Genomic DNA, 25,416 nt, shown 5'->3' on the forward strand with positions numbered 1-25,416 from the left:
AACAGAATGGAAGTGTCAGCAGGTGTGGAGCAATTCAGATTGTTAAAGGATAAATGTAACAATGTTTCTTTCACTGTTCTGGTTTGAGCAACAAGGAAGCAGCTGAATCATGAAGGCGAGATGTGGGTGTGAGTTTCCTTTTTACGCTGACATGTGACACAGCCGCTTTTTCAAACAGGTTTGTAATCCAGTTTAAAGGCGAGTGAAGATGACAGCGCACGTAAGTGATATGTTCGAATATTTTAAAGAGAATAATAACATAAATTAGTTGTTTGAAGTAGAGTAAATACTATAATTTAAGATAAAGAAAAGACCTTTGACACAAAGGATAGTTTTTACTCCATTCCCTTAATATTTTTGGACTGTTTGCAAATTTGGTGAATGAATGAGAGCTCAGAAAGTGAAAGTAGTATGATATATATATATATACATTGATATTCTGAATAGATTTCAACTGTGGGTTTGACTTGTTCTTGTGAAGGGAAGTAGTTGTGTTGCATCACTCATTTTTGTTAGTCCGGAAAGTGCATTTTATAGGAAACCAGTACATGCTTAAAATATTTTAAACCCAAATTTAGGTAATGAGAACAACAATCTTGCATATTTACAAAAGGCTGCTCCATAACTGCTTATGATAACATATAAACAAAGGAATAACTAAAGAGATTGACTTCTAACACGATGTGGTTAAAGCCTTAATTATTATTCAGCAGTTGCACTGTGGTATTTATGCAAAACACCCTGCATCGGCTTTTCAATTTATCATCTACTTCATGCCAAGTTTCCAGTTAAAATCGCTTTTATGAATCACCTTGCTGGTGCTAAGATACTATTTTATCATATCAGTCAAAACTGTGCATTTGACTAGTAATTAAATGTTAAAATGTCAGGTTTGAGATGCTAAGATTTCACATAATTTGTGTATAAAATCTTGACTACAAGTTTGATCCAGTGTCTGTCTTAAAAGTTGTGGTGTCTTCTAAAGAAAACTTCTATATTACATCTTAGTAAGCAGCTTAATTACCACAACTAACCCTGAGTTTATGTAATCAAGCCCAAGTATTTCCTTTTTGTAATTATGTTTGTTTTAATTGTTTCAGGCTCTAATCGGATTCCTCCTCAGTATTGGACTTCTTTTTAAAGCGTGTTATTCAGATGTGAAGTGCAGGAATGACAGAGGAGAGGCTGTTGACTGGTCAGTGAAGATTTCTGACAATATTCTTACCTCTATTGAGCTTAAACTGAATAAATGATCAACTATTCACATCTTTGCCATTAGGTATATTGTGTATAAACTGCCTAATGTGAAAGATGGTGGAAAGATGTATTTGTACATGGATGAGAGCACCGGTGGGTGGAGACTCAGCAAGGAGAAAATCGACAGTAAAACTGGCTTTCTAGCACAAACACTGAAACCTCTTCTTGACTTCTACACCAAAAAGGTGAGATTTTATAAAACAAAAAAAAGGTATAAAATCAACTTTGAAAGCACATTGTTTTATTTCTCTATTATTTTTTAATGGTCAGACTGAAGGGTTTGGATACATGCTCTACAATGATCAGCCTCCAAATCCATACTCTGCTCCTTCATCATTCGGTCACAGTAAAGGTGGGTCCAATTCTTTTCGACCAAATTGCACACAAAGTACAGGTAGGCTGTCAAATTAAATCGTTTGCACATTGATTTTATTTCCTTCAGGGGTTGTGATGTTGGATCGCAACTTTGGACTTTGGCTTTCACACAGCACCCCCAAATTTCCAACATATCGCAGTACAGAGTTCTGGCCAAGCAATGGAAACGCAAATGCTCAAACATTCCTTTGTGTTACTTTCCCCTACCAGCAGTTTAAAGAAATAGGTAAGTTACTGGAGAAGCTTCCTGGAGTTGCACACTAGATAAAAAAAAATATGTATCTTTTAAATTATGCCATTTAAATCCTCAGGACTGCAGCTCATGTACATCCATGCCTATTCATTTGACTCTGAAATTCCAAAAACGTTTCATGAGGAGCTCCGTTGTGTTGCACAGAGAAGCTGCTACCCAAAACAAAAGCCCTGGTTTAGTGTGGAGAGGATGAAATCAGCAGCAGGGAGCACTTTCACCAGCTTTGCAAAATACACACGATTTAAAGATGGTAAGTTTTGGCACTGATCCACAAAATGTTTTTTTTTTATTGTTGTTTTTTTAATTAAGAAAACTTCTGAAGTTTGTTGTCTAAAACTGATAATGATATATGTTCTGTTACATCCTAGACCTTTACTCTGGTCTCATAGTGAACAAAGTGTCCGAAAACCTTTTTGTGAAGAGCTGGGGGAAACTGAGTAAGCCTCTATCCTCCAACTGCAGCTCAAGGCTCAATCATCATGTCTACAACGTGAAGGAAGTGGAGCTGCAGAAGAGGAAGGCCGTCAGTGACACTGTGGATCACTCTAAGTGGAGTGTGACTTCAGACGGTGGCTGGACCTGCATCTCTGATATGAACAGGGAGGTCAGTCAGATGAGCAGAGGAGGAGGAGCAATCTGCACTGAAGATCCACGAGTGGGACAAGCTTTTAGGTCACTGATCTTAGACTATGAACCGTGTAAAACGTCTCATTCTAAGGCTCATAAGAGAGAACTGTAAAGGCTGACAGTCATGAAAATCAACCGCTTTTCACAAATGAGCATTGTTACACCAGGGGATTTTCTTATATCCCCTTGTATAGTGACTTGTGTCAAATAGAGACTTAGAAATCACTTCGATTTAAATTTTTACAAGGACGACTTGTTTGTATTTCTGCTTGTGTGAAGAATTTGAAATTGTATTAATGGGAGCCTGAAGAAAGACATGGATTTTACTAAATATAATTTGGGGATAATGACAGGGTACTTATGTATGCTTATTAAGAATTTAATATTTATTAATATATTTATATGAATATTATGGTTTTGTCTTTTTCTAGTGTATAACAAGCAATAAGATATTTGTACACTATGTTATAATGTATAGACAAACTGGAGATGAAAGGGAGGATGATTGGATACTTCATCCTGCTACTTTAATTGCAAATATATAAATATATATATATCACATATCATGTATCTCATTCAAATGCTGTGTTTAATAAGCTTTTGTTCTGTAATGTTGTATCATTTAAAGCCCAGAATTAATTGCAGAACATTAAACATGATCCAAAATAACTCTGCAGAATTAAGAGCAATAATATTAAAGGAAGTATGATATTGACTTTATAATGGAGGACCTACTTTTTTAAAAGTGATTTTGATGTTTTGGGATTGCATTTAAATAATAGTTGTACAGCTGCATTTAGAAAAATATGTTATTAACTATTATATGAAAGAGTTTATATTACAGATCAGAATGATCAGAATTCTTACTTTAAATACATGAATTAAGAGGTTTTTATTGATTGATCATGATTTTCATGTCAAAATTATGACTTGAAAACTGACACTATAATTTTGGAACTCAGTATATAATTTTGAAAGTCTGAATTGTGACATTAAAAGTCAAAATGATAAATTTAACAGTCAAATGTGTGACTTTTTAATTTCATCAATATGCCTCAAACTAACTCGGAATTATCACAAATGCGCAAATCAAATGCGCGTCATTAAAATGTGGCTGTTTTGGATTGTTTATAAGTTGTTCCGACCTTCTCAACAGCGATGAGTGAGAAAGGTAGTACACCTCCTCACCAATAGAGGTCCCCCCTCTTTTATTGCTAAAGTTTAATCTATTCACCTCTCATTCCAGGAAGTGAACTCAGTCGGGCAGACAGCCTGTAAACACGTGAGATAATAACTCAAAACAGACCGCTGACATACGAAAGATGGATATTACAGAAGTTCCCACGGAAAAGGGCAGCAAGAAGAAGAAGAAGTCAATGAAAGCAAAGACGAAGGTTAAAAACATGGAGGTAAAGGAAGAGAGCAGCGCCGCGGAGAACCAGGCCGATCCGACAACTGCGTTTCCCCCCACATTCAGTGTCTCCGAGATCAAGAACAAACAGCGGAGGCACCTCATGTTCATGAAGTTCAAGCAGGAGAAGAGGAAGGTAAACAGAGCCTTCAGGGTCAAACTGTCCTCTATACTACAGAAGAGTTAAAGTTTCTTTATTTGAAAAGTCACCCAGTGCATCTCATACTGTTAACATTTCCACCTATTAAAATGGAGTGTTGAAAATAACATGTATATTTCTGACTTTCAGCAAAAACTTCAACTGAAGAAAAAAAGGAGAAAAGAAAGGGAAGCATTAGGTGACAAGGTGAGTGTTTATTATTATTTCTTTCTTTTTTTACTTGTTATTTTAAATTATAATCCAAGTAAGTTCATTCTTGTACTGGTATTTCTTCATACCAGTCATTCACTCCATGTTACTCTATTTCCAACATAGGCGCCACCAAAGGAAGTCCCCAAAACGATAGAAAACCAGAGAGTGTTTGATGAGACAGCAGTTGATCCAGAAGACGAAGAGGTTTGGATTTTGTTGTTTTGGTCTTTCTATATGTATGTGTTTATTTTAACGAACAATCTTTGTTTTGTTCATTTTGCTCGTCACCAGGTTGCTTTTGATGAGGGAACTGATGAATTTTCAGCATATTTCAACGGGTTGACAAATCCCAAAGTGCTCATCACTACATCAGACAGACCCAGAGGGGTGAGTGGCTATGGTGGCTATAAGAGCTTTAATAGTTTTGAATTGAGTTTTTTTTTTTTTTTAATTACAAGCCATTAGTAGTTTTGGGATTATTTGCTATTTTAATTCAGAGCTAGAAGCTACATATGTTATGTCATCTATACGATTGCATAATGTTGAAGAATGCAGCAATAGTTTTTTATTTATGTAAAATGTAACTCTTTTGATTGAAAATAGAAATTACTTTAAAATTTAGATCATGTAATTGAAATTTTAGAATCATGTATGCCACCCTCATTAACGGCGTCATTTGTGTCTTGCAGAGAACAGTGAGGTTTTGTGAGCAGCTGGCCAGTGTCATCCCAAACGCCCATGTTTACTACAGAAGAGGCCTCGCCCTAAAGAAGATCATTCCCCAGTGTGTTGCCAGGGACTTCACATACATGATGGTCATCAACCAGGATCGCCTGGTGCCCAGTATCCTGACTTCAAAAAGCACTTCTGATCGCATGAGGAAATTCGTTTAGATACATTCAGTTTTTGTTCCCACTTGAATCAGTGACTGTTACTCTTCTGGTTTCACAAAATGTTGTAAATTTATCCTCATCACAATATACATCTAAAGAAGCTCAAAGAATATACTAGAATTAATATTTATAGAAATGTTGTTTTGCTTACCATCTGGGTTCTGCAATTGCAAAAAACCCAAACCAGACTGGCATAAAGTTTTTTTTTGTTTTTTTTTTTTCATTTGACTTTCTATTTTGTCTAATCTGGATCCTTAACAGTTTATTTTCAGACGGTTTGGTTCTCTGTCACCTTCCTGACGGGCCAACTGCACACTTCAAAGTCAGCAGTGTTCGAGTAAGAAAAGAGATAAAGGCAAGTCAAATAAATGTATCCTTAATATTAATGCCTTTTGAGGGTACAAATCTGAATTCTCATCTCCCACAACCTGCATTGTGTTTCCTACAGTTTAAAAATGAGTTAGAATTTCATTCAAGTAGTTTCCATGTCTGGATAATTATGGAAAAATATTTGATTTTAGTTGTTTTTATCTGTTCAACTGATTAAATCTGCTGTTGATCCATCAACCTTTTAATGCATCTAATGCAGTAAGTTGGTCAGTGAGTGAGTCGATCCATCAATCAGACGTAAGATAAATTCCATGTGAACTTTTCCAATTGTACTTTAATAATTGGATAAATAGGGTTAAAAACTTTTACATAAAAAATGTGTACAAACCCTGTGTTCTTGTGCTTCCTTGCTCTTTCTAGTTAAATACCACTTCTTCTAGTAGTTGAAGACAAACCTCAGCTCATACTGATGCACCGCTGTCCTGTTTCCTGTTTTCAGAGACGAGGTAAAGAGCCAACCGAACACTATCCAGAGGTCATTCTCAACAACTTCACCACCCGCCTCGGACACAGCATTGGTCGTCTGTTCGCCGCTCTGTTCCCACAGAACCCTCAGTTTGTGGGTCGACAGGTCGCCACCTTTCACAACCAGAGAGATTTCATCTTTTTCAGATTCCACAGGTAAATGTTCATGCATGATCAGGAAGACATCCTTCCATTTACAGGAATGTTTTTTTTTTCCTTTTTATGTGGATATTAGTAACTTGTTGGGTAAGATCATATGGAACTATTGTAGGGAATCAATATTAAACTGTAATAAGAGATGATTAAATAGTGCTTACAGAAAGACGAGAGGGCTGCAAATAAAATAAGTAAATTAAGAAACATACATTAATTGAACAAAACTGGAAAAAGCGATGAGTATGTTTATTTAGACATGAGAATAATGAAGCCCACGCAGGAGTTGCAACCCCATTCACAGAAGTTCAGCAAGGGAGAACAAGCAACAGCTGTGCTGTAACTTCTACCCCCACTAGATTCAACTAATTAACATGTGAAGCCTCTTTGCATCTCTAATAGGTATTTAGACCTGACATAACTCAAAATTTTAGATGTAGATACTTCATAGAGATTTTTCTGTATGTCACTTAGGATGACATATTATAGTTATTAAATTATAATTATGCTTGCTAAATCCAAGAATTATTGGTAATACATTATTTTAAGCTTTCTTCAAATTCGGATGTATTTTGTGGAATAGCATTTTAAACCACATGATTTGGACAAATATTTTGTTTCCTTCCTTGCTTCCAGTCTTGATCTTACTGATTGACTGTCTTCAGATTATGCTTTTCTGTATTATGTTTTTTTTAATATTCATTTTGTGAATTACATCGGTCCTTCCTGCTGAAAAATATCCACACACCATAATGCAGCCACCCATCCATTTCAAAGTTGCTGATGTTGTTCTCAGGCTTGCAGGCGCCCCCTTTTTTCTCAGAAGTTAGTGATAGTCATTACTTCATCTCCTTTTGGAGTACAGAGTGGACTTGTAGCTCATGTTGATACACGACATGTTTCACTGTGGATGGTGACATTCTCTGATCTGCATCTTCACAAGGTCTTTCTTTTTTTTTCTGGGATTGATGCACACTAAACTAAACTAAACGACAACACATGATGCTGCCACCACTGCACTACACAGTTTCGTGTCCTCAGGCTTGAAAGTCTTGACCATAAATAAAAAAGAAATGGAGTTAAGGTCAAATGGCTTAATTTATTTTAAATAAGGTCAAATAAACTAATTATGGTATTTCTGTAAGGTATATCTTCAAGAACGAGAAGAAAGTTGGTATTCAGGAGCTGGGACCTCGCTTCACTCTAAAACTCCGATCTCTGCAGAAGGGCACGTTCGACTCCAAGTACGGAGAGTACGAATGGGTGCTGAAGGTGAGTCTGTTTAATAAAAAAGGAGCTTTAATTGACTTTTTCATATCATCTGGATTTGTATGCTTAAATCTGCTTCTCTGTTATTACAATCTATTATAGTATTTTAATGAGATGCTACCTGGAGAACACATCATCGGTTTCATTTCTTACTGTGACACAAAAATATTTTCATTTTTCAGCGCCACGAGATGGATGCCTGCAGACGGAAGTTCCAGCTTTGAGTTGGACGTTTATTGGTCAGAAAAGATCCCGACCGAATGTCCTGCAAATATTTATGGACTTACACAAATTTGCTTCAAAGTCTCTGATTCTTTTTGAAGGAAACCTGTGTTAGCTGTACAAAGATCCAGATGCAGCTTTTAGTGATGAGGTGATGCTATGTTGTCTGGTAACAGTTCATGTATACACAGTTATATTCTTTTATGACTTTAGTTATTACCTGAAGATGAGTTTCAAACTGCAGAGTTGAGCTAAAGTGAGAGAAAGTAAAAGAGATGTTCATTTCTTCAGACTTGCCTCTGAGTGATAAAGTCAACACAAAATGTGCATCTTTCTTTTTTAACCTTCATGTTTGTCTGGATCCAGAGTGACAGATTTTCAAGTTTAACTATGTAAAAAGTACAAGTTATATTTTATTGAAAGAGCGTTTGTGTTATCCTCAGAAACAGGCATTTTAACACAAAATAAACTTTCAGTTTACAGACCTTCAGTCTGTTCTGAAGGCCTGTAAATGAAAAGAATCAGTTACGGTGCTCTGAGTCAGCACAGGAAAACTGGGTGTTGCTCTATGGACTAAATAAGGCTCAACATTTTCATCCTCCACCAAACTGAGGAAACTCATTTAGGTTGGTTCTTGTTTTGAATTAAGAGTGGGTAGATAAAGGTCATAGCTTAGACACTGCAATGTTTGTCTTTTTTTTTAGCTTGACAACTTTATTACCTGTCACGCTTTTCTCCTCCTGTATACTCTGTTATTGTGCTTTTCATTGTTCAGCTATGGAATAATTTCAAGTTTGTACTTGCTAAGGTTAAATTTATGAAAGATATTTTACCCCTTTAACTACTAACCTATGTGGATCATTTTTTAGCCACCACAATTAGTTTTATCCTTTAAAACATTTTTTACAGATGTGCTACAATGTACCAGAAGCAGATATTTATCCATCTTTGGGAGATAAGATTAGTGTAATTAAACTATTAAATGTATTTTATATTCTAAAAGTACTAGTAGGGTAAAAATACAATGTTTTCTACATGGATTTGAGTGCATCAAACGAACTTAAGTTGAAGAAAATTTGATAACTGTTTATATGCGTCAAATCATGGTTCAAACTTGACATGCCAACATTAAAGATTTGGTCATTAACACATTACAAGTGTTGCAAAAAAAAAAAAAACCAACACACAACCATTGAGCAAAGTGATAAATATTAAAACTTAGCAAAGATAAAATTGAAAGTTACTTTGAAATATTGCAAGGAAAAAGGGGGAGGCGTCAGTAGTATTAGACATTTATGAGCATGACTGCAAATAAAGGTATGTGTTGACATCTTTTATAACCTGGAAGAAAAAGCAGTAAACATTTTGATGGAAACACAGACCAAATTATAGAATTTAGATTGAGTCATAATGAACAGGAACACTTTACAGGAAGTTACTAAAACAAGTCTGAGCATGATGAATTATCTTCACCTTGACGATTCATGCATGTCTTTCAGTGTAACTGATGGATAGTGATAACATTTCACCAGGACTTGCATTTCCTGGTGAAATGAAGAAAAATAAGTATTTTTCTTCAGAGTCTGAAAATCGAGGACATCGGACAACAGCTTCAAGCTCCAAGTGAGGGATAAAAACTTTGTGACAGCAGACTATTCCAGAAAATTGGTTAGGTTCATATTGCTGCAGTAACTGGCCCAGGGTTTATTTTATAAATGTTTTCTCCAATCTCACTTCATAGAATAGATCACAGACAAGCCGGGTTTAGTTTGTTTTACCCCTAGTAAACTAATCTCTCAGATGATTTACCATGTAAATGACATTAAGAAGTATTTGCAAGAACAACTCGCTTTAAGGTTTAGGCTGTCTGTTCTGTACAAAAGCTTTGAGTTGGATAAAAGTCTTAAAATAATGAGAAAAAGAGAACATGAAGCTGCATGTCTAAAATGTGGAAATAGTTCAGTTTTATTTAGGCAAGAAACATTTACATTTCAGAAGGCACATGTGTTAGTTCTATGCAGGAAGGCTGAGGCATTTCTAATGCACCAAAGAAGGAAAATGTGTAATTTTTCTTTTAAAGAAAGGTTAAAGTTTAAAAAGGCTCAAGTTAAAATTCCTGGCCCAAATTCCCAAAGACTCCTGAGACGATTCCAGTCCATTTTGCAGGATTCTGCAGCTCAGCTCAATGAGGCATGTAATCCAAAACCTGGAGAAAACATCATATTAGTAAAACATACAATGTTTAAACCAAATCTGACATATAGCAAACACTCTAAATTTTACTGGAATAAACTTCAAATGGATTAACCCTTCTATAAGCTAATTAAATGGAGCATTGTCACACATTTTGGCATCTTTGTTTCAAAATCCTCAAATAAACTACCTTTTTACTTATTTTTGTACACAATTCTAGTTTTCAGATTTTATTTATAGTCTTAAATAGATCATCTACTTTTCAGGTCCAGTATTTTGATAAAAGTAGTTCATCTCAAAAGGTGATTTATTAATACACGACTTGGCATTTCAGAAAACTCATTCAACATGGATTTGAGTAAGTAACAAATAGTAAAAGTTGCTAAAAACGTATTTATTTTAAACCATTTTTATTTAAACCCTTTTATTTCTATGCCACTTTAAGAACAAAGCTGAACCAAAGCACAACACAGAAAATGAAAATAGTAAAAAAAATAATCTTAATAAAAATTTGAAAGACGTTTTGTAAATACAAAAACTTTTAATAGTAATTATGTAGTTTATTAAAAAAAAGGAAGGATGCCAAATTGTACACGTATAAAATACGTTGAAGAAAAAGCGTTGACTCTTTAAAGCAGCTTAGAGGAAGTTTTGCTTGAACCAAAACTAACAGTAAAACACCTGGCTGCCATAAAATCAACTCCTGTGAGCGTCCATTGAAAACCTTGAGCTGATAAAGTATATGTTCGTACTCACAGTGGTCGCCCGGCCCGTCAGCACTATAGGAAGGAGCAGACTTTCTGCGGTCTGAACGGGTTGTTGCTGGAAGACATGCCCGTGAGCAGGGGGTCCTGCTGGGCGTTCTGGAGGCAAAACTGCTGGAGGTCCGCTGCGGCCTGCGAGACCTGGAGAAAACAGATTTAAAATGTAATAAACTGTTTACGCTCAACGAATAGAGCTGCCCAAACCTCACCACAACCCATACCATTTCGACAAAAAAACAGTAACATTACAGAAACACCGAAATGACCGAGAAAGACACACGCCCTAAGAGCGACTAAATGTATAAAAACTTACCTTAACTCTGTTTATACCCGCTTCAAAGCGCAACTGTTGAACAACTTTCTTCATGGCGACAATGTTGGATGGTCCCGGCATAACTGCGATCTGGAATGGCTACGATATTCAAAATAATACGTGTGGAAAAGTTCACGCAAGCTAGTCGACGCTGGTAGCTACCAAGCTAACTTTTTCTTCTTCCAAGGAATAAGCTTCCGGTTTTTAAAGGCGTGCCCACTCGTGCTGCATTCACATGGCGTCTGGAAATACGGTACATTTTCAGATGTTGTCACTGCCACCACTTATCTCGTGATTTTAAATTAAACATTTATACTTGGTGTATCCCGTGTTTGAAAGTTTTGGTTTTTTAACAGATATTAGTGGAATAAAATTAGCCATGCTTTATGTTAACTTTATGTCTAAAATCTCTGTAGATTGCATATTAGTAGAGCTAGTTTTGCTATATTACACATAATTTGTAGCGTTCCTTAACATAAAATCTGCTGTAAATATTGCTTTTAATTGCAAAACGATTCATATTTGAAAGTTTTATAAGAAACAGTTTGAATAGTAATGTTCAATCCCGCAGCATTTAAATGTTCGAATTACAATAAAATTAGAGCCCCCTACTGGTGAACATGCATTTACTGATTCAAAAGTGCAAGGATTAAATAAAACCCATAACAAAATGTTATTATTTGAAAATGAAGGCAACTCTTTCATCTTATATGTTGAGAAGTTTTTTGTTGTTTTTTTCACATGCTGCTCTGTCATTCCGAGCATCCAGGGCTGGCACTCTCATAAAAGAAGCACAGTTGGATGGCTGAGTGTGTTTAATTGCAGCAGGTTGTTTCCTGGCAGTCTGGAGCAGTCACAGCGCACGCAAACACAACTCTTTCGTAACAAATACTCCCACATTTCTATAGTTCAGTATTTTTACTGCGTTTCTTTCTCTGAACCAGACTGATAATGGAGCTGTTGTGTGAATCAGTGAGATTTACAGAGGACAGCATGAGACCGGCCAGCAGTAAGGTAAATGCTAAATCTCTTGACATGATATAAAAATGTATTAAGTAAGCAAATGTCAGGGGCTGCAAACTTCATTGTTAATTTCATTTATGTGCAGCTTTTGGAGCTCCATGTGCTGTTTGTGCCAGCTGATCAGTGGGATATGAAACTCAATAAAGTCCCAGCTGAAGCTACAGAGAGTTTTATTTCTGCTGGCTTCATCAGGTAAAAGTGCTTGAAATATTTTATTTTTATTATCATTCAAATGACAACAGTTTGTATCAAACAGAGGTGTGATTATTGAAGCCATATATAGCTCCTGGCAGAAGTATTTATTGAACTGTGTCATATATTACAACAGAACAACAAGTTTTAAGGCATTTAGTGGGGTTTTGCTTGCCGGACTATAAAGTGCTCTATTGTAGTGATGTGGATTCACCTTAAATTTTAGTAAAATACATAGAAGTTTTAATTAGAAAAAAAAAAACATCAAGTGATTTGAAAGCCTTTACACTGCTCTGTTAATTACAGAAATAATAATTAAAAGCAACAATCTTCCACATGCATTTCAGATGTTCAGTATGCTACATTTATTTCGTATGTAAAGTTCAGTTAGTAAAAAAAAGATGTGTGGTAATTAAAATATAAATCTTTTGATAACTTGGAAATTTGAAAAAAAAAAGTTGTTAATGAGTGTAATATTGACTCTATTTTAAAATAAAACATGTTTACTATTGTTAAGTTCATCTTTATTGTCATTTACAGCATGAAAAAAGAATACGACGGAACAAAACATTGGACCTCAGTTTGGTGTTGCCATGAAAATGATAGTTTTTATTATTAACTATTAAACAGTCAATATTAGCCTATGTAAAACTGCTAAAACATTCATTCAACTTAGCCATGATTTAACAATTTTACTAAGCCCCTGACTGGTGCACATATTGTGTCCTTGTTCCTGGTGACATTAGGGTTTATCCTGAAACCACCCTGCAGACTCTGAGGGGTGAGCTGGCTGCTCTGCTTGGCGCTGAGAGGAGCATCCATAAATTCTCCTTCCTGAAATGCGTGGGCCGCAGTCTGGCGCTGGTGAGTGCAGCTGACAGTTAGGAGGCCTTTTGTAGGGCTGATCGTTTCACTGCGCAGTCAGTGCCCTATTCAGGCTGAATACACTGACGGCTATAAAGGCTGTGAATGGGGAGCATAGCAACTTTACTGCTGCGCTTCTCACACTGTAGTTCTTGTCTTTTACAGGTCAAAGGCAAACAGGAGACAAATCTGAAAGTGAAAACATTCGCTCCACCGTATGTACGTTGAGTCCATACATCCTGATAAGTTTATTGGTTTCTTACTTTAAATAACTGCGTTTGCTCAGTCCCTGAAATGAGCCGTTGTAACATGTCGGCAGGCGGCTCAGCCGGAGCTGTACCTTCTGCCCACAGGAGAGGCAGACAGCACTTTCTGCTCTCAGTCCTTCACCATGGATTCCAGCAGCAGCTCCCCAGAGCACCAGGTCTGTCTCCACCCTTCCAAGATGTGCAGCGTGGCAACAGGGACAAAGAAGGCCATTAAATTCCCCCACATCTCCCAGTGTTCCCAGCAACCAGTTCCTGTCTCTGTGCTGGAAGAGGAACGTGAAGATGAAGAAGATGAAAGCAGCTGCAGCAGCTCCTCCTCAGAGGATGAAGCTCCAGGCTTCATCAGGAGAACAGAGCCGGAGATCTGTGCAGGGAAACCTCAGAATCAAAGGGTCCTAAAGCTGATAGCACTTAGAAAGGGTATTAAAGCGGTCATTCACAGCATATTGTCAACAAGAGTTTACACAGTTGTACTCTGTATAAAAGAGTTATCAAATAATTAGATCTGTCCGCACGTAAAACATTAGCTTTTTAATTATTTATTTATTTTTGCTGAGAAAGTACTGAGAAGTAGTGCTGTCATGGAGGAAAATAAATTTTTGATCACTATAATGTTATAACATGATAACTGTTTTGATTATATGAATGTGATAATTACATTGTATAAATGTGATACTTTCCTCCATCCAGAAGCTACTGTATCGAAGTGTAAGAAATATTTTAGTATAATCTAATATAATCTCATCTATAGCATTTTCTTTTGTCAGATTGCATAAGTAAAAAAAAAGAAAGAAGAAATAGTTAGTATTCTATTGTATTGACCCAATTAATTAAACACTGAACCCCTCATCTTTTTTGGTGAATTAATATGTTTAAATAATGAAAATGATCCACTAAAAAATATTTCTCATGTCATATATTTTAATACACATAACACATTAATTTACACTCATCTGGCTGCAGTGTTAATTTTTAGGTTTGACAGACCACTTATAGTTTGGTTAACAACAAAAATACTTAATTTTATAATCAACTCATAGGGTGTTTTGCATTTTTTTAGCTCATTAACAAAATGACATTCTTTAAAGAAAATAAAACATTTACTTTTTGTATGTCTACAGCGTTAGAGATATGTGAAGCTAATTCAGCCCACACGGTTTGGTCAGCAGAAACAGAGGAGATCTGCCGAAAGACAATATATCAACCCAAGGACACACATTCAGGAGCAGCTGAGTCTCTGGAAGACCACAGTTTAGGCTTTTTGCTGACAGACAGGTACCATATGTTACACTTGGAAGACTCAATTTTTTTCCCCTCCAAATGAAACAGTGGTCATTATCGCCAAATGTTTCAATTTTAGTTCTATCAGACCACAGGAAATGTTCCCCAAATTAAGGCCTCTGTTGCTGAGTCTATAGTAGCACACTGTAATGTTTAGAATATAAATTTTCTTTACATTAGAAAAATGCATTGGTTCTTATTTTTTGACTGTACTTCTATGTTTTAGTGTTGGGAACTCTAAGTGCAAAGGTCCAGACAGAGAGAAGACCACCAGAAATAAACCAACTAATGGGGTAATATGCAGCCATTGTGAGACTTCTTTAAAAAAATATAAACATGTCTGTTTCAGTCAGTATTTATACTGTCTCTAAATTTGTTGGTGTTTTAGATGTTGGAAGGTCCAGCCATGTTGCCGCAACCTGTTCAGTGTACAGCTTCACCCCGAGGTCCAGACTCGGCCTCCAATAAAGCAGTTTCTGCTTCGCTAGATTTTCTCTCCAACAGTAAGGAATGCTCAGATTGTTTGAGCCAAATTCTTTTGCTTGGTAATTGGAACATATTTCGTACTTGTAAGGAGAGGCACTAATGGAGGAAATCAAAATGGTGAGAGAGGAGAGGAAGCAGCTGGAGTGGACAAGACAGCAGCTTTTGAGAAAGGGAAAAGACTTATTGGCTCAGAACCGACACCGCAGGAACCAAGGTGGGATATCAACATCTAAGTGAAAACAAAGTCAGACTGAGTGCAAAAAAAGAAAACTGTTCAATTTCTTTCCCTACTCCACTAATATAAAGCACGAGACAGCTGGAAAAAGAAATATTTTGAAACTAAGAAGACCACAGCACCATTGGAGGAGCATCTGAGAAACTTGAGGCAGGAACTGGAGCTATTTCACAACAAAGTTCTGCATCAGCTTCAAGCCAGAGAGAAAGCAAGGCGACAGGGGAGGTCCTCCGAGAAGGTCCAGTAAAATCCCATATGCCTTGTTGCACCACATAGTTAACATTATCACACATATTAGAACGGATTCAACACATATAGGAACGGATTCAATTAAATGAACAACTTTAATCTGAGTACGACACAAAACAACCTAGTCAGGTGACTTCAAATGGTCATATAAGGAGCATGAAGTCCAGGATATCAAAGGAAGTTATCTTAAAATTTAACCACACACCAGTAGCATATAGAATTAACATTACTAACTTTTATCAAAAAACATTCAGAATTACTAGAACATAAACAGGGGGCAACAGTGGTGAAAGTGATAGGAGTTGGTCTCGCCATCGGTGGGTTGCTGGTTCAAATCTGTCAGTCTCAGTCATTGTGCCTGCTGCCAGTGTTCAGAGGGCAGCTGTGGCTACTAGCCAATAGCTTACCCCCCCATCAGCATGGGAATGACTGAATGAAGGGTGAAGTGCTTTAGGGCCCTCTGGACAAGTGCAGGCCATTTACTGTAAGCAATTAAAATTATAAGAATAAAAATTGAAGGAAGATTTAATAAATTTAAGATGCAATTTATTGCTTAGTATAATAAATCTGGACATATGTTGCATGTTTTAAAGGGGTGATTTTGTGTATTTTCCAGACACCTAATGCCTTTTTATAGCACCATCAAGTAACTGTTACCTACAGTTATAAAAATGCTGAACATACATACCTTCCTGCTTTTATTTTCAAACTAGGAAATGATGAAACTCAACCAAGTAATTTTACTAAATCTGTTGTTTTTATGTGTGGGTTTTTGGAGATCAGAACATATGGACTTATTATACAAAGAATATATTGAGGTGGATTATTGCACGCTACTAAACATACAGTATTTAAAGATTATTTTTGTTCATCACAATTAAATGTGCCCTGTAAACAAATTAACCCAAGAGCAATATTTCAGAATGAGCTCATCATTCAGATCATGAAGGAGAGCTATGACGTCGACAACCTGAAGAGGAAAGTAGACGATGCCAAGATGAAGCTGATAACAGAGATAAAGGTAACAATCAGTCCAGTCTCAATAAAACAGGTGACTGGTTGGGTTTATTTCTGATATGTTCTGGATAAAAAGCCCAGCAGATCTGGAATTGACTGTAAAACAAAATATGTTTGTTTTTTTCCCTACAAGTTGAGGAAGCAGGCTGCTACTGAGCTCAGAGACCTGAAGACCGAACTTTCCCAAAAAAAGAATCAGTCATCTCCTTCCTGGATGGACTGGAAACACAACACGGGACAAAGCACAAGTTTAAAGCAGCTTCTTCATCGACGTCAGGAGGACTGCTCTTCCTAGCCTTTAAACATGAACTAACCTGCCAACTAATACTTGTATGAACTGGATAACACAATTCTTCCTTTTGTTTTTGATGTTCTTTCCGCACTGTGCATTTTTTCTACAATAATGTAGCACCAGGGAGTCCACTAGATCAATTAGTAAAAGCTTTATTAAAGAACAAAGTAAACAGGATCACAGTTCTTGGAATGGTAATCAAAAATCAGTGCAAATGTGATTAAAACGATTGTCTTTGTTATTGAATCATAATTCATTGCATCTAAAGTAAAAGGCAACGTGCAAGTAAGCATCCCTGAAGTTGAATAGAGGCCACGCCCAGTTACCACTGAAAAAGATGTTTGGAAACCAAGTGGAGCAAGCTCAGCAGCTCAGTAAGAGGCTCCTGCTGGAGCATTCAGTTTATCCCAGTTTGGATCCTAACAGGGCATTCCACATCAGTGCAGTCTGCTGCCTGGCTACAGGATCGTCACTGTAGTCCAAAATGTTGCCGTTCCACATGCCGATGCCTCTCAGGCCTTTGGACATGACGTAGTCCGCTTTGGGGGACAGACTCTGTGGGTCATCGTACCAAACCTGATGGGACTGTCCTGTCTCATCCTGAATTAAGCAGTGAAACAAAGAATAAAATAGAAAAAAAATTAATTTGTTTTGTGTTTGTTTAAATGCATTGTTTTAGGAGTATGGTTTAAAAAAAGACACCTTGTAATAGAAGTAAGGAGCTTTTTGCTCATCATCCCACAGTCTGCCGGACGACGTTGGGCTGTTGAGTTGCTTCATGATCCATTTGTATGTTTTTTGTTTTCCCGCTGCATCACTGCAAGGAGCTCCACGGAACGGGACTTTAGGTATGTAACAAATCCCCTCCTTGGATAAAACAGAAAATAAAAACAGAAGCGTTTTATTTTGTTTCATTAATAGGCAGGTTTTACACAGCATTTGCCATGATGCAAAAAAAAGGAAACAATAAAACCCACATCACCTGCAGTTTTTAAGAAAAAATATTGTGATTTTGTGTTCTATGATTGAAAGTCAAGCCTATTAATATAGGGGAGCAAGTCCTATATTAATAGGCTAATGATATTGTTAGTCAACATCATCATTGTTGACTAATAAAAAGAAGAAAACTAATAGTGCTCAAATAATTTCTTTAATGTGTAATGCACTTTGCATTTCAATGGACATTTTAAATAAATCCAATTTTTTAAAAAAGAAACGCATTTAAAACTTTCCAGAAAAAATATCAAATTATACTGAGCCAGTAACATGTTTGACATTTTAGATCAAGATTGGTATAAAACACTTTATTTTTAATTTTCTGTTATTAACTGAAGGCAGCTTTAAAAGGGTGCCACAGTACTATGAAATATTTCCCCTAATAATCCTCACCATAATTGGTTGATCATTAGCAGCAAATGTTCCTACTGAGACTTAGGACAGATCAGTAATTATCTATTAAACTCTATTAGTGTGAAATGTGTGTGCTGATGTAAATAATTAGACTAATCTCTCTTGTGGTAAAGACAATTATTATTGATTTATCTTTGAAGCTCAATGAAAACAGAATTGTGAGCCCAGAACCATGTAATAGCAGGTGGTCTGCCACCTGGTGGCAGCATAGGGAAATGTATTCCATTTGTTGTGAACCGACATTAAAAAAGCTTAAAGAACACAAGACTGGACATAAGATTTGCTCACTGGCTTCCAACAATTTTTTCCATTTTGAATGTATGTTTCTTTTCCTCTGGCTTTTCTTTAAAACATTCTGAACATTTAATGGCAAAATAATAACCTAGATTAGGTTTTATCATATGTATATTCCACAAATCATAAAATATCACACCCATAAATTTAGCTTCTAATATAAGCAATTGTTGATCAGCTCTTCTTCAAAATGTATTGGATTTCTTTAATCTGGAGAGGTTTGTCTTAATATACATTTGTCAAAGTACAGTTTGTGACCAGAGGCACATTCATTGTGCCTGAAGTGACTATAGACACAATAGGCACAATAGTGTTGAACATCAATGTTAATCCCATCTATGAACTGCTTCTTGGCCAAACTGTCCTGCTTCGTGGTCCAAGAGCCCGCATCATCTGGCTGTGGGCTCTTGTCAGTAAATTAAAATGCCAAAATAATCAGTTGGACAAAAACGTACAGTGCTTGCAAAAATATTCATACAGTATACCCTTTTTCACATTTTGTCATGATAAAATGACAAATTTCAATAGATTTTATAAGACATATCTTATAAAATAAGTAAAAAGGAAGCACTCCCAAAGTATGACGATGTTTCCATCATGCTTCAGTGTTAGGATTGTATTTTCAGGATGATATGCAGCGTTATCAGAAGTAAAGTGTGCAACTTGTCATTAAATATTGCCATACCTGAGAAAGGTTAACACATGGATAGTCATAGCCGTACCATGGCACTCCCATCAGCAGCTTATTCGAATGAATCTTCAGATCCAAATAGTCATCATAGGCTAAAATGGACAGATAATTTTTTTTTCCATTAGTTCACATTAACAAGGTGATTGGTTCTCAATCCTAAATGTGCATCTGGACATAAAGACCTTTTAGAGTTTGGCTGAATGGGGCATTTGCCATTGCAATGCAGTCTCCAGTGATCTGGCTCTGCTCATCGTAGGACATCACAAACACCAGGTCACAGGATTTGGCGATGGTGACGTAATCATAACAGCGCTTGTCGATACACTTTGGTGACCAGGCGACATCAAATGAAACCTAAAAATCAGGGAAAAAAGGAAATGGTAGGGGTAAGCTGGCCATTTTCCATGGAAATAGAAATGGAAATGGTTCACCAGACATTGATGAACCATTGCTGTTCTACCTGAGAGCCTGGGATTTCCCTGTGAAAGGTCTCTGTCGACTCATTAACCAGTGCTGTCAGAGCGTAGTATTCTGGAGAGCCGTCTTCCACTGCTTGCTCAACGTCAATGTTAATCCCGTCCATGAACTGTTTCTTGGCTAAACTGACCTGCTCAGTTATCCATTTGGTCCTGTTGGCTTGGTCCACAATGTAGGGAATATGAACGTCACCTATGCCACCACCACAAAGAGACATGCAAGGACAAAGACAACACGTCAATAAGCAAATATCAAAACATATTTGTAAAAAGGAAAAAAAAATGCTCTGAAACAATGAATGTTGATATAGACATGAAGTTTTGCAGACTATTAAGGCAAACCGGTGTAAACTCACTCACCTTTGAGGACAACTCGTGCTCCTTTTGAGTGAGCGAAACACATTAGCTCAGCATCATAATTCCCAAAGGCGGCCACTGTCGTCACCATACTCCAGTTGTAGGATTTCCATGTCTTTCCCCCCACATCAAATACAAACACCTAAAACCAAAAACAGTTATATTAATGATTATGATCAAGGTGTCTTGCAAACAAAAACTAATAAGAGAGCAAAACCAAATGCAGTTTTTTGAAAATTGAATACAATGCAATTCAATTCATTAATATAGTGTCAATTCACAACAAAACTCCTTTTTGCAACACAACCAAAAACATCAAATGAATCTAAAACATAGCATATCATACTGAGCAAACAAAATATTACAACCACTGGAAGAAAAGAGCAAACTGTCAAAGGCCTCTTATGGAAGAAAATTCTGCTTTCTGACATTTAAAATGCATCTTTTTAACATTTTTATCTAATTTTAGTGTTTTTTAAGTTTAGTGTTGTTAGCTCTACCTTTATTTTCTTCAGCATTTGTTCTTGTGAATGTTGTCTGAATAGGTCTGTTTTTAAGAGTCAAAACAAATCATTTAAGAGGCTTCTGACATTTTAAATTTAAAAATCCCATATGTGGCTTCCATCATATTATTAGAATACGAGGAAAAACAAAGATTCACCAGATTTTATGGTAAATATTTTTACAGTGAGAGAATACAAGAATGAAAGAGACACACAAATGAGACAATGGCACAAAAAGTAAACTTAGCAAATTCTTACATTTTACCACAGGCAGACAGGAAACCTTAAAACACTGAACCGAATCTATATAATCAGATAAAACCTGAGTTAAACCACTCAGTGTGTTCACTGATATATGTTGAACAGTTCACATTCCTGAGCCAATGTTGGCTGCAATGCAGAAAGACGGATGTTTAAAAAGAGGAACTTTATACATCCCACCATCTCAAAAATAACTTTAGCAACTAAACTGTCAACTTTTCTCATTAGATCTGTTGAGATTAGGATGCTGTTTACTCCCCACGTCACTGCGTTTTATCCAAGCTGCAGTATAAAGTCGTATTTTATTAATGTGAACATCATAACCTGCAGGTTTTTGCTTCAGGTGCCCTGGTAGAAGGAATCCATTTTCTGAAAGTACACAACTCCAAAAATCAGTGCAAAACTAACATTTAGTACCTCTGGACTTTAAATTATATTATTAACACAAATTTTCGGTTCAGAATATAGCTTTGAAAAAATCTTATTGGAAAAACAGAGTTGTTCTTCCAGAAATGAAAGCTGATGTAAGTAATGATACTTCGCGGCAGGTATGTTTGTTTTACATGTTGACAGCCGACAGCGTTACCTCAAACTCTCTCTCTCCCCGGATTGGCTGACAGAGCTCCGGCCTGTCACACGGACACACGCCGGAGCCGCTCACTCCCAGCAGAACCGACAGAAACACAACGAACGGCAACATTGTGTTGGTCCGAAACAAAACCACAGCAGCTTGTAGTGAAGCTAGCTGATCATGTGAACTTTTGTACGGAATACGAGATAGGACAAAACTCATCTTGTCGATAAAATGTCAATTGACTGACATCGATATGTTCAGTAGCCTATATATAAACATACATTAACTATCAATGATTTTTTTGAGATAGTGATTATCACGTCTGGATTGGAAAACTAACTTTAAGCTGTGTGGGCTTTGTTGCTAAATTTCAACATAATGAATAAGCAGGGGGTCAATGACCAGTATAAAGTAAAATATAACAAATGCAACAAGATAGCCTACTTATTTTCTCTTGCTGTATGGAGCATAGTTACAGCACTGTTCCTCACTCACCTGTTGCTTCACACTGCTAGTCAGCTGGCTGAAAAAATAGAATAGAATAGAATAGAATTCAACTTTATTGTCATTGCACTGTCACAAGTACAAGCAACGAGATGTAGTTTGCATCTATCCAGAAGTGCTCTACGAGATATAAATATTTATTTACAGATGTACAAGACTATGTATGTATGGACTATAAGGGGTTATAGCAAAAAGATATAGAAAATATAAAAAAGCCTTAAACTCTTTTTTATTGCACACACAGAGTACTTGTTTGGCTGTTTTGGTTAAATTGTTTTAAAAATTCAACAAACTAGTTGTAAGTGGCATGTCGGTTAAGCAGGGTGGCCACATAAGTAAATTACCTGACTAAACAGCGTATCATAAAAAGGTATTTTAATGTCTACAATAAGCATGTTTACTTTAAAAGTACTGCTTCTTCTTATGGGGATTTAGCTTTGCTGAATAATCAATATAACATTAAGTTAAAAAATACACATATCCACGCAAAATACTTATTAAAATATTGTTTGACAATTCAAGTTTCTTGCATGAAATATTCAAGTGACATCTGATTCAGCAATAAAAATTACAATCCAAGAAGCTACTACGGCAGGGAGCCTAAATAGGAAACTATATCAAAAACAGATAATGTAAGGATAACTGAAACACTGTGCAGGTTTAACAAATTCCTCCCTTATAGTTTGGTGTATTTAGTACACACAGACACCAGAATGCAATGAAATGTTCAATTGTAATGTAACGTAGTGGCACTTCTCTTCTTCCACTTAATAAAAGTTTGACAGTGGATATTTGAAAGTATTTTTAACAGCATAGCTGCAAAGCGGTGCAGTTGGCAGCAAATCCCAGCTGGGGATTTTCTGCATGTTCTCCCTGTACAGAGTCCAAAAACAAGACATGAAATTGTCCTTAGGTATGAGTGAGTTGTTTGACCTGTGTGACTTGTCCAACGTGTGTCCTGCTTCTAACTCAATGACCACTGGAGATAGACACAAGCCCCGCTTGACCCTCCATAGACTATGCATGAACGGAAAAGTATGTTTAATCAGTAATAAACTCTTATAGGCCTATAATTTGAAGTTGATTATTTTACACAAGCTCTAAAGAGAATTTTTTAATTATTTTTTTTATTTTTCAGAAATCTAGTACCGGTATGTTATTGACCAACTCTTCTGCTATCCCCAGATCGTGTTGACCCATGACTTTTGACCCATGTTAGACAGTAACACTGATAAAATGCTAATTTGCATTTGTTTGAATGCCAGATATCAACATACTCTCCGATCTAGATTAACTAGATGGCTGTCTCTTTTCACAGCACAGTGCAAAACAAAAATCCAAAGGGTTGGAAATCCTTCTGATCACAGGCAGAGGATAGTTTTGTGCAGAGATTCTCATCCTCAGTATCACAAGACAGAATGATCTGAGAAAAAAGGGTTTGTGCAATAGTAAGGTTTTGCTCTTGCTAAAATATTATGAAGAGGAGTAGAATGCAGTTTTTGAAGTAATTATTGTTTAAGTAATATACTTACTCCTTAAGACAACAACAAATACAAACAACGACATCCAGTGTTCCGTCTAAAATCTTCTGGCAATCTTGTGGAGAAAGCAAATAAACTCATAAAAAAGGGAAAAAAACATAACTTAGAATATAGTGGATGGAAAAAAAAGCATATCTAGTAACATCTGCTTCAAGTTTTGACACCAGGTTTTGACAATCAGAAATATTCCTTAGCTGAAAAAAATAGGTTTGAATTATTTGTTGAGAATGACACCCCAAGGACAAAGCAGAATTGAAATCAGATTTAGCTTTTTTGCCAGGTTTGTGCTCACAAACAAGGAATTTGACTTATTTTCTGCTTTGCTCTCAATGAAGACATTTAAAAATAGAAATATATATAAAAAAATTAAATAAATTGAATCTTTCTTTCTTTCTTTCTTGTAATATGTTTAGATTGGGTTGGTTCAGCATGCTGAGTCTACAGTTTTTGACATAGCTTTCCTATATTCAATTTCCATCTGAGTGCTTTTTCCAGCTTTACTCATTTCTCTGTCCTACATCCTGTCTAGCTTTTGATGAATAAATGACAATAAAGCCTAAAAAAACTTTCAAAAGTATGTACATATACAGTGTTTTTTTTTTTTTATAAAAGTGGAAGTCAATCTTGAATTAGTGCAACTATGAAAGTCAAAGATAATAACACCAAGGTATCTGAGACAGAAGGGCTGCACAGTGGCGCAGTTGGTAGCACTGTTGCCTTGCAGCAAGACGGTCCTGGGTTCGATTCCCGGCCGGGGTCTTTCTGCATGGAGTTTGCATGTTCTCCCTGTGCATGCGTGGGTTCTCTCCGGGTACTCCGGCTTCCTCCCACAGTCCAAAAACATGACTGTCAGGTCAATTGGTTTCTCTAAATTCTCCCTAGGTGTGAGTGTGTGTGTGCATGGTTGTTTGTCCTGTATGTCTCTGTGTTGCCCTGCGACAGACTGGCGACCTGTCCAGGGTGTACCCCGCCTCTCGCCCGGAACGTAGCTGGAGATGGGCACCAGCAACCCTCCCGACCCCATTGGGGACAAGGGTGAACAGACAATGGATGGATGGATGGATGGTATCTGAGACAGAACAGAGAAGCCAAAAACACCAACATACTGCTTAATTTCAGATATCTTTCTCTTTGGATAAATCGTTAGGGTTTATATCTTTTTGGAGTTTACCTACAAGTACTGTCATACATCCTCTGTTTGATACTCCTTAAACAGTTTATTGAGGAGAACCACTGATGAAGGTTATTCAAACATTTTCGATTCCAGGTAGAAAGCAAACAGTATAATTTCACAATCCTGTCATTTTTGTGAAAGTATTGTAGGGTCAGGACATTATGACACATGAATCAGTCACCAGGTGGGATCAAGCTGCTCTGACAGCTCTGTACAAATCTTAATATTTATTGTCTTTAAACATATAAAAGTACTTTTTGAGGTAAACACTTATTTATTACTTTAAATATATTTTGTTCTGCCAACCAATACAACAAATAAAAACCTTTAACACATTTCTAGTGCTGCGACAGACTGGCGACCTGTCCAGGGTGTACCCTGCCTCTCGCCCGGAACGTCAGCTGGAGATAGGCACCAGCACCCCTCCTGACCACACTAGGGACAAGGGTGTACAGAAAATGGATGGATGGATGGAAATTTCTAATGAAACATGATAAAACACTGCAATTTAGGTAGTTCTACTTCAGAATGTGCAAACCCAGAAACGATCTTTATTACCTTTCTTTTGTTTAAAAGGTCAGATACTGACAGGATTTCAAATAAGTTCAGACATTTTCAGAACATTTTCTGATTAGCGTATTTACTCAGCCTTGTCGACATGATCAGGGCACAGTAACCACCGAGAGAAATGACAGCCAACATTTAGTTAATGTTTCATTTTCAAAGACAATGTCTGCAAATCTTGGCTTTAAAAGGAAACCCTTAGCTACAGTCGTTCACAACCAC

The 25,416-nt window shown here is 36.7% G+C and overlaps 5 protein-coding genes across 6 annotated transcripts; 3 read left to right on the forward strand and 2 right to left on the reverse strand.

Moving 5' to 3' along the window:
• The first annotated feature begins 112 nt into the window (after nt 1-112).
• Nucleotides 113-3,228, forward strand: LOC114150833 (deoxyribonuclease-2-alpha-like). Its single transcript, XM_028027553.1, has 7 exons — nt 113-220; nt 1,101-1,195; nt 1,280-1,442; nt 1,528-1,609; nt 1,700-1,858; nt 1,944-2,135; nt 2,254-3,228. Exons 1-7 carry the CDS (start codon nt 209-211, stop codon nt 2,622-2,624), a joined length of 1,074 nt encoding a protein of 357 aa, XP_027883354.1. The 5' UTR covers nt 113-208; the 3' UTR covers nt 2,625-3,228.
• Nucleotides 3,229-3,745: 517 nt separating this feature from the next.
• On the forward strand, nt 3,746-8,821 carry rpf1 (ribosome production factor 1 homolog). The gene is made up of 9 exons (XM_028027751.1): nt 3,746-4,059; nt 4,213-4,269; nt 4,399-4,479; nt 4,567-4,662; nt 4,965-5,118; nt 5,441-5,523; nt 5,998-6,179; nt 7,322-7,448; nt 7,628-8,821. The coding sequence occupies exons 1-9, from the start codon at nt 3,835-3,837 to the stop codon at nt 7,667-7,669; spliced, it is 1,047 nt and encodes a 348-aa protein (XP_027883552.1). The 5' UTR covers nt 3,746-3,834; the 3' UTR covers nt 7,670-8,821.
• Nucleotides 8,822-9,609: 788 nt separating this feature from the next.
• On the reverse strand, nt 9,610-11,140 carry LOC114150938 (guanine nucleotide-binding protein G(I)/G(S)/G(O) subunit gamma-5). The gene is made up of 3 exons (XM_028027752.1): nt 10,938-11,140; nt 10,617-10,765; nt 9,610-9,873 (listed from the first exon to the last, which is right to left on the reverse strand). The coding sequence occupies exons 1-2, from the start codon at nt 11,016-11,018 to the stop codon at nt 10,640-10,642; spliced, it is 207 nt and encodes a 68-aa protein (XP_027883553.1). The 5' UTR covers nt 11,019-11,140; the 3' UTR covers nt 9,610-9,873; nt 10,617-10,639.
• A 206-nt stretch (nt 11,141-11,346) lies between these two features.
• Nucleotides 11,347-16,885, forward strand: spata1 (spermatogenesis associated 1). Of its 2 annotated transcripts, XM_028027749.1 has the most exons (13): nt 11,350-11,951; nt 12,046-12,152; nt 12,899-13,016; nt 13,182-13,235; nt 13,336-13,440; nt 13,519-13,705; nt 14,407-14,560; nt 14,793-14,859; nt 14,955-15,069; nt 15,141-15,266; nt 15,359-15,525; nt 16,459-16,557; nt 16,687-16,885. In XM_028027749.1, the coding sequence occupies exons 1-13, from the start codon at nt 11,889-11,891 to the stop codon at nt 16,846-16,848; spliced, it is 1,524 nt and encodes a 507-aa protein (XP_027883550.1). In that variant the 5' UTR covers nt 11,350-11,888; the 3' UTR covers nt 16,849-16,885. The 2 variants fall into 2 exon arrangements, with proteins under 2 accessions (XP_027883549.1, XP_027883550.1); XM_028027748.1 differs by having other exon boundaries at nt 11,347-11,951; nt 13,336-13,705.
• A 96-nt stretch (nt 16,886-16,981) lies between these two features.
• Nucleotides 16,982-21,638, reverse strand: ctbs (chitobiase, di-N-acetyl-). Its single transcript, XM_028027750.1, has 7 exons — nt 21,424-21,638; nt 20,077-20,215; nt 19,701-19,909; nt 19,423-19,594; nt 19,235-19,332; nt 17,548-17,712; nt 16,982-17,445 (listed from the first exon to the last, which is right to left on the reverse strand). Exons 1-7 carry the CDS (start codon nt 21,628-21,630, stop codon nt 17,248-17,250), a joined length of 1,188 nt encoding a protein of 395 aa, XP_027883551.1. The 5' UTR covers nt 21,631-21,638; the 3' UTR covers nt 16,982-17,247.
• Nucleotides 21,639-25,416: the final 3,778 nt, after the last annotated feature.

This window comes from Xiphophorus couchianus, chromosome 9, assembly GCF_001444195.1.
Source record: "Xiphophorus couchianus chromosome 9, X_couchianus-1.0, whole genome shotgun sequence".
NCBI classification, from domain to species: domain Eukaryota; kingdom Metazoa; phylum Chordata; class Actinopteri; order Cyprinodontiformes; family Poeciliidae; genus Xiphophorus; species Xiphophorus couchianus.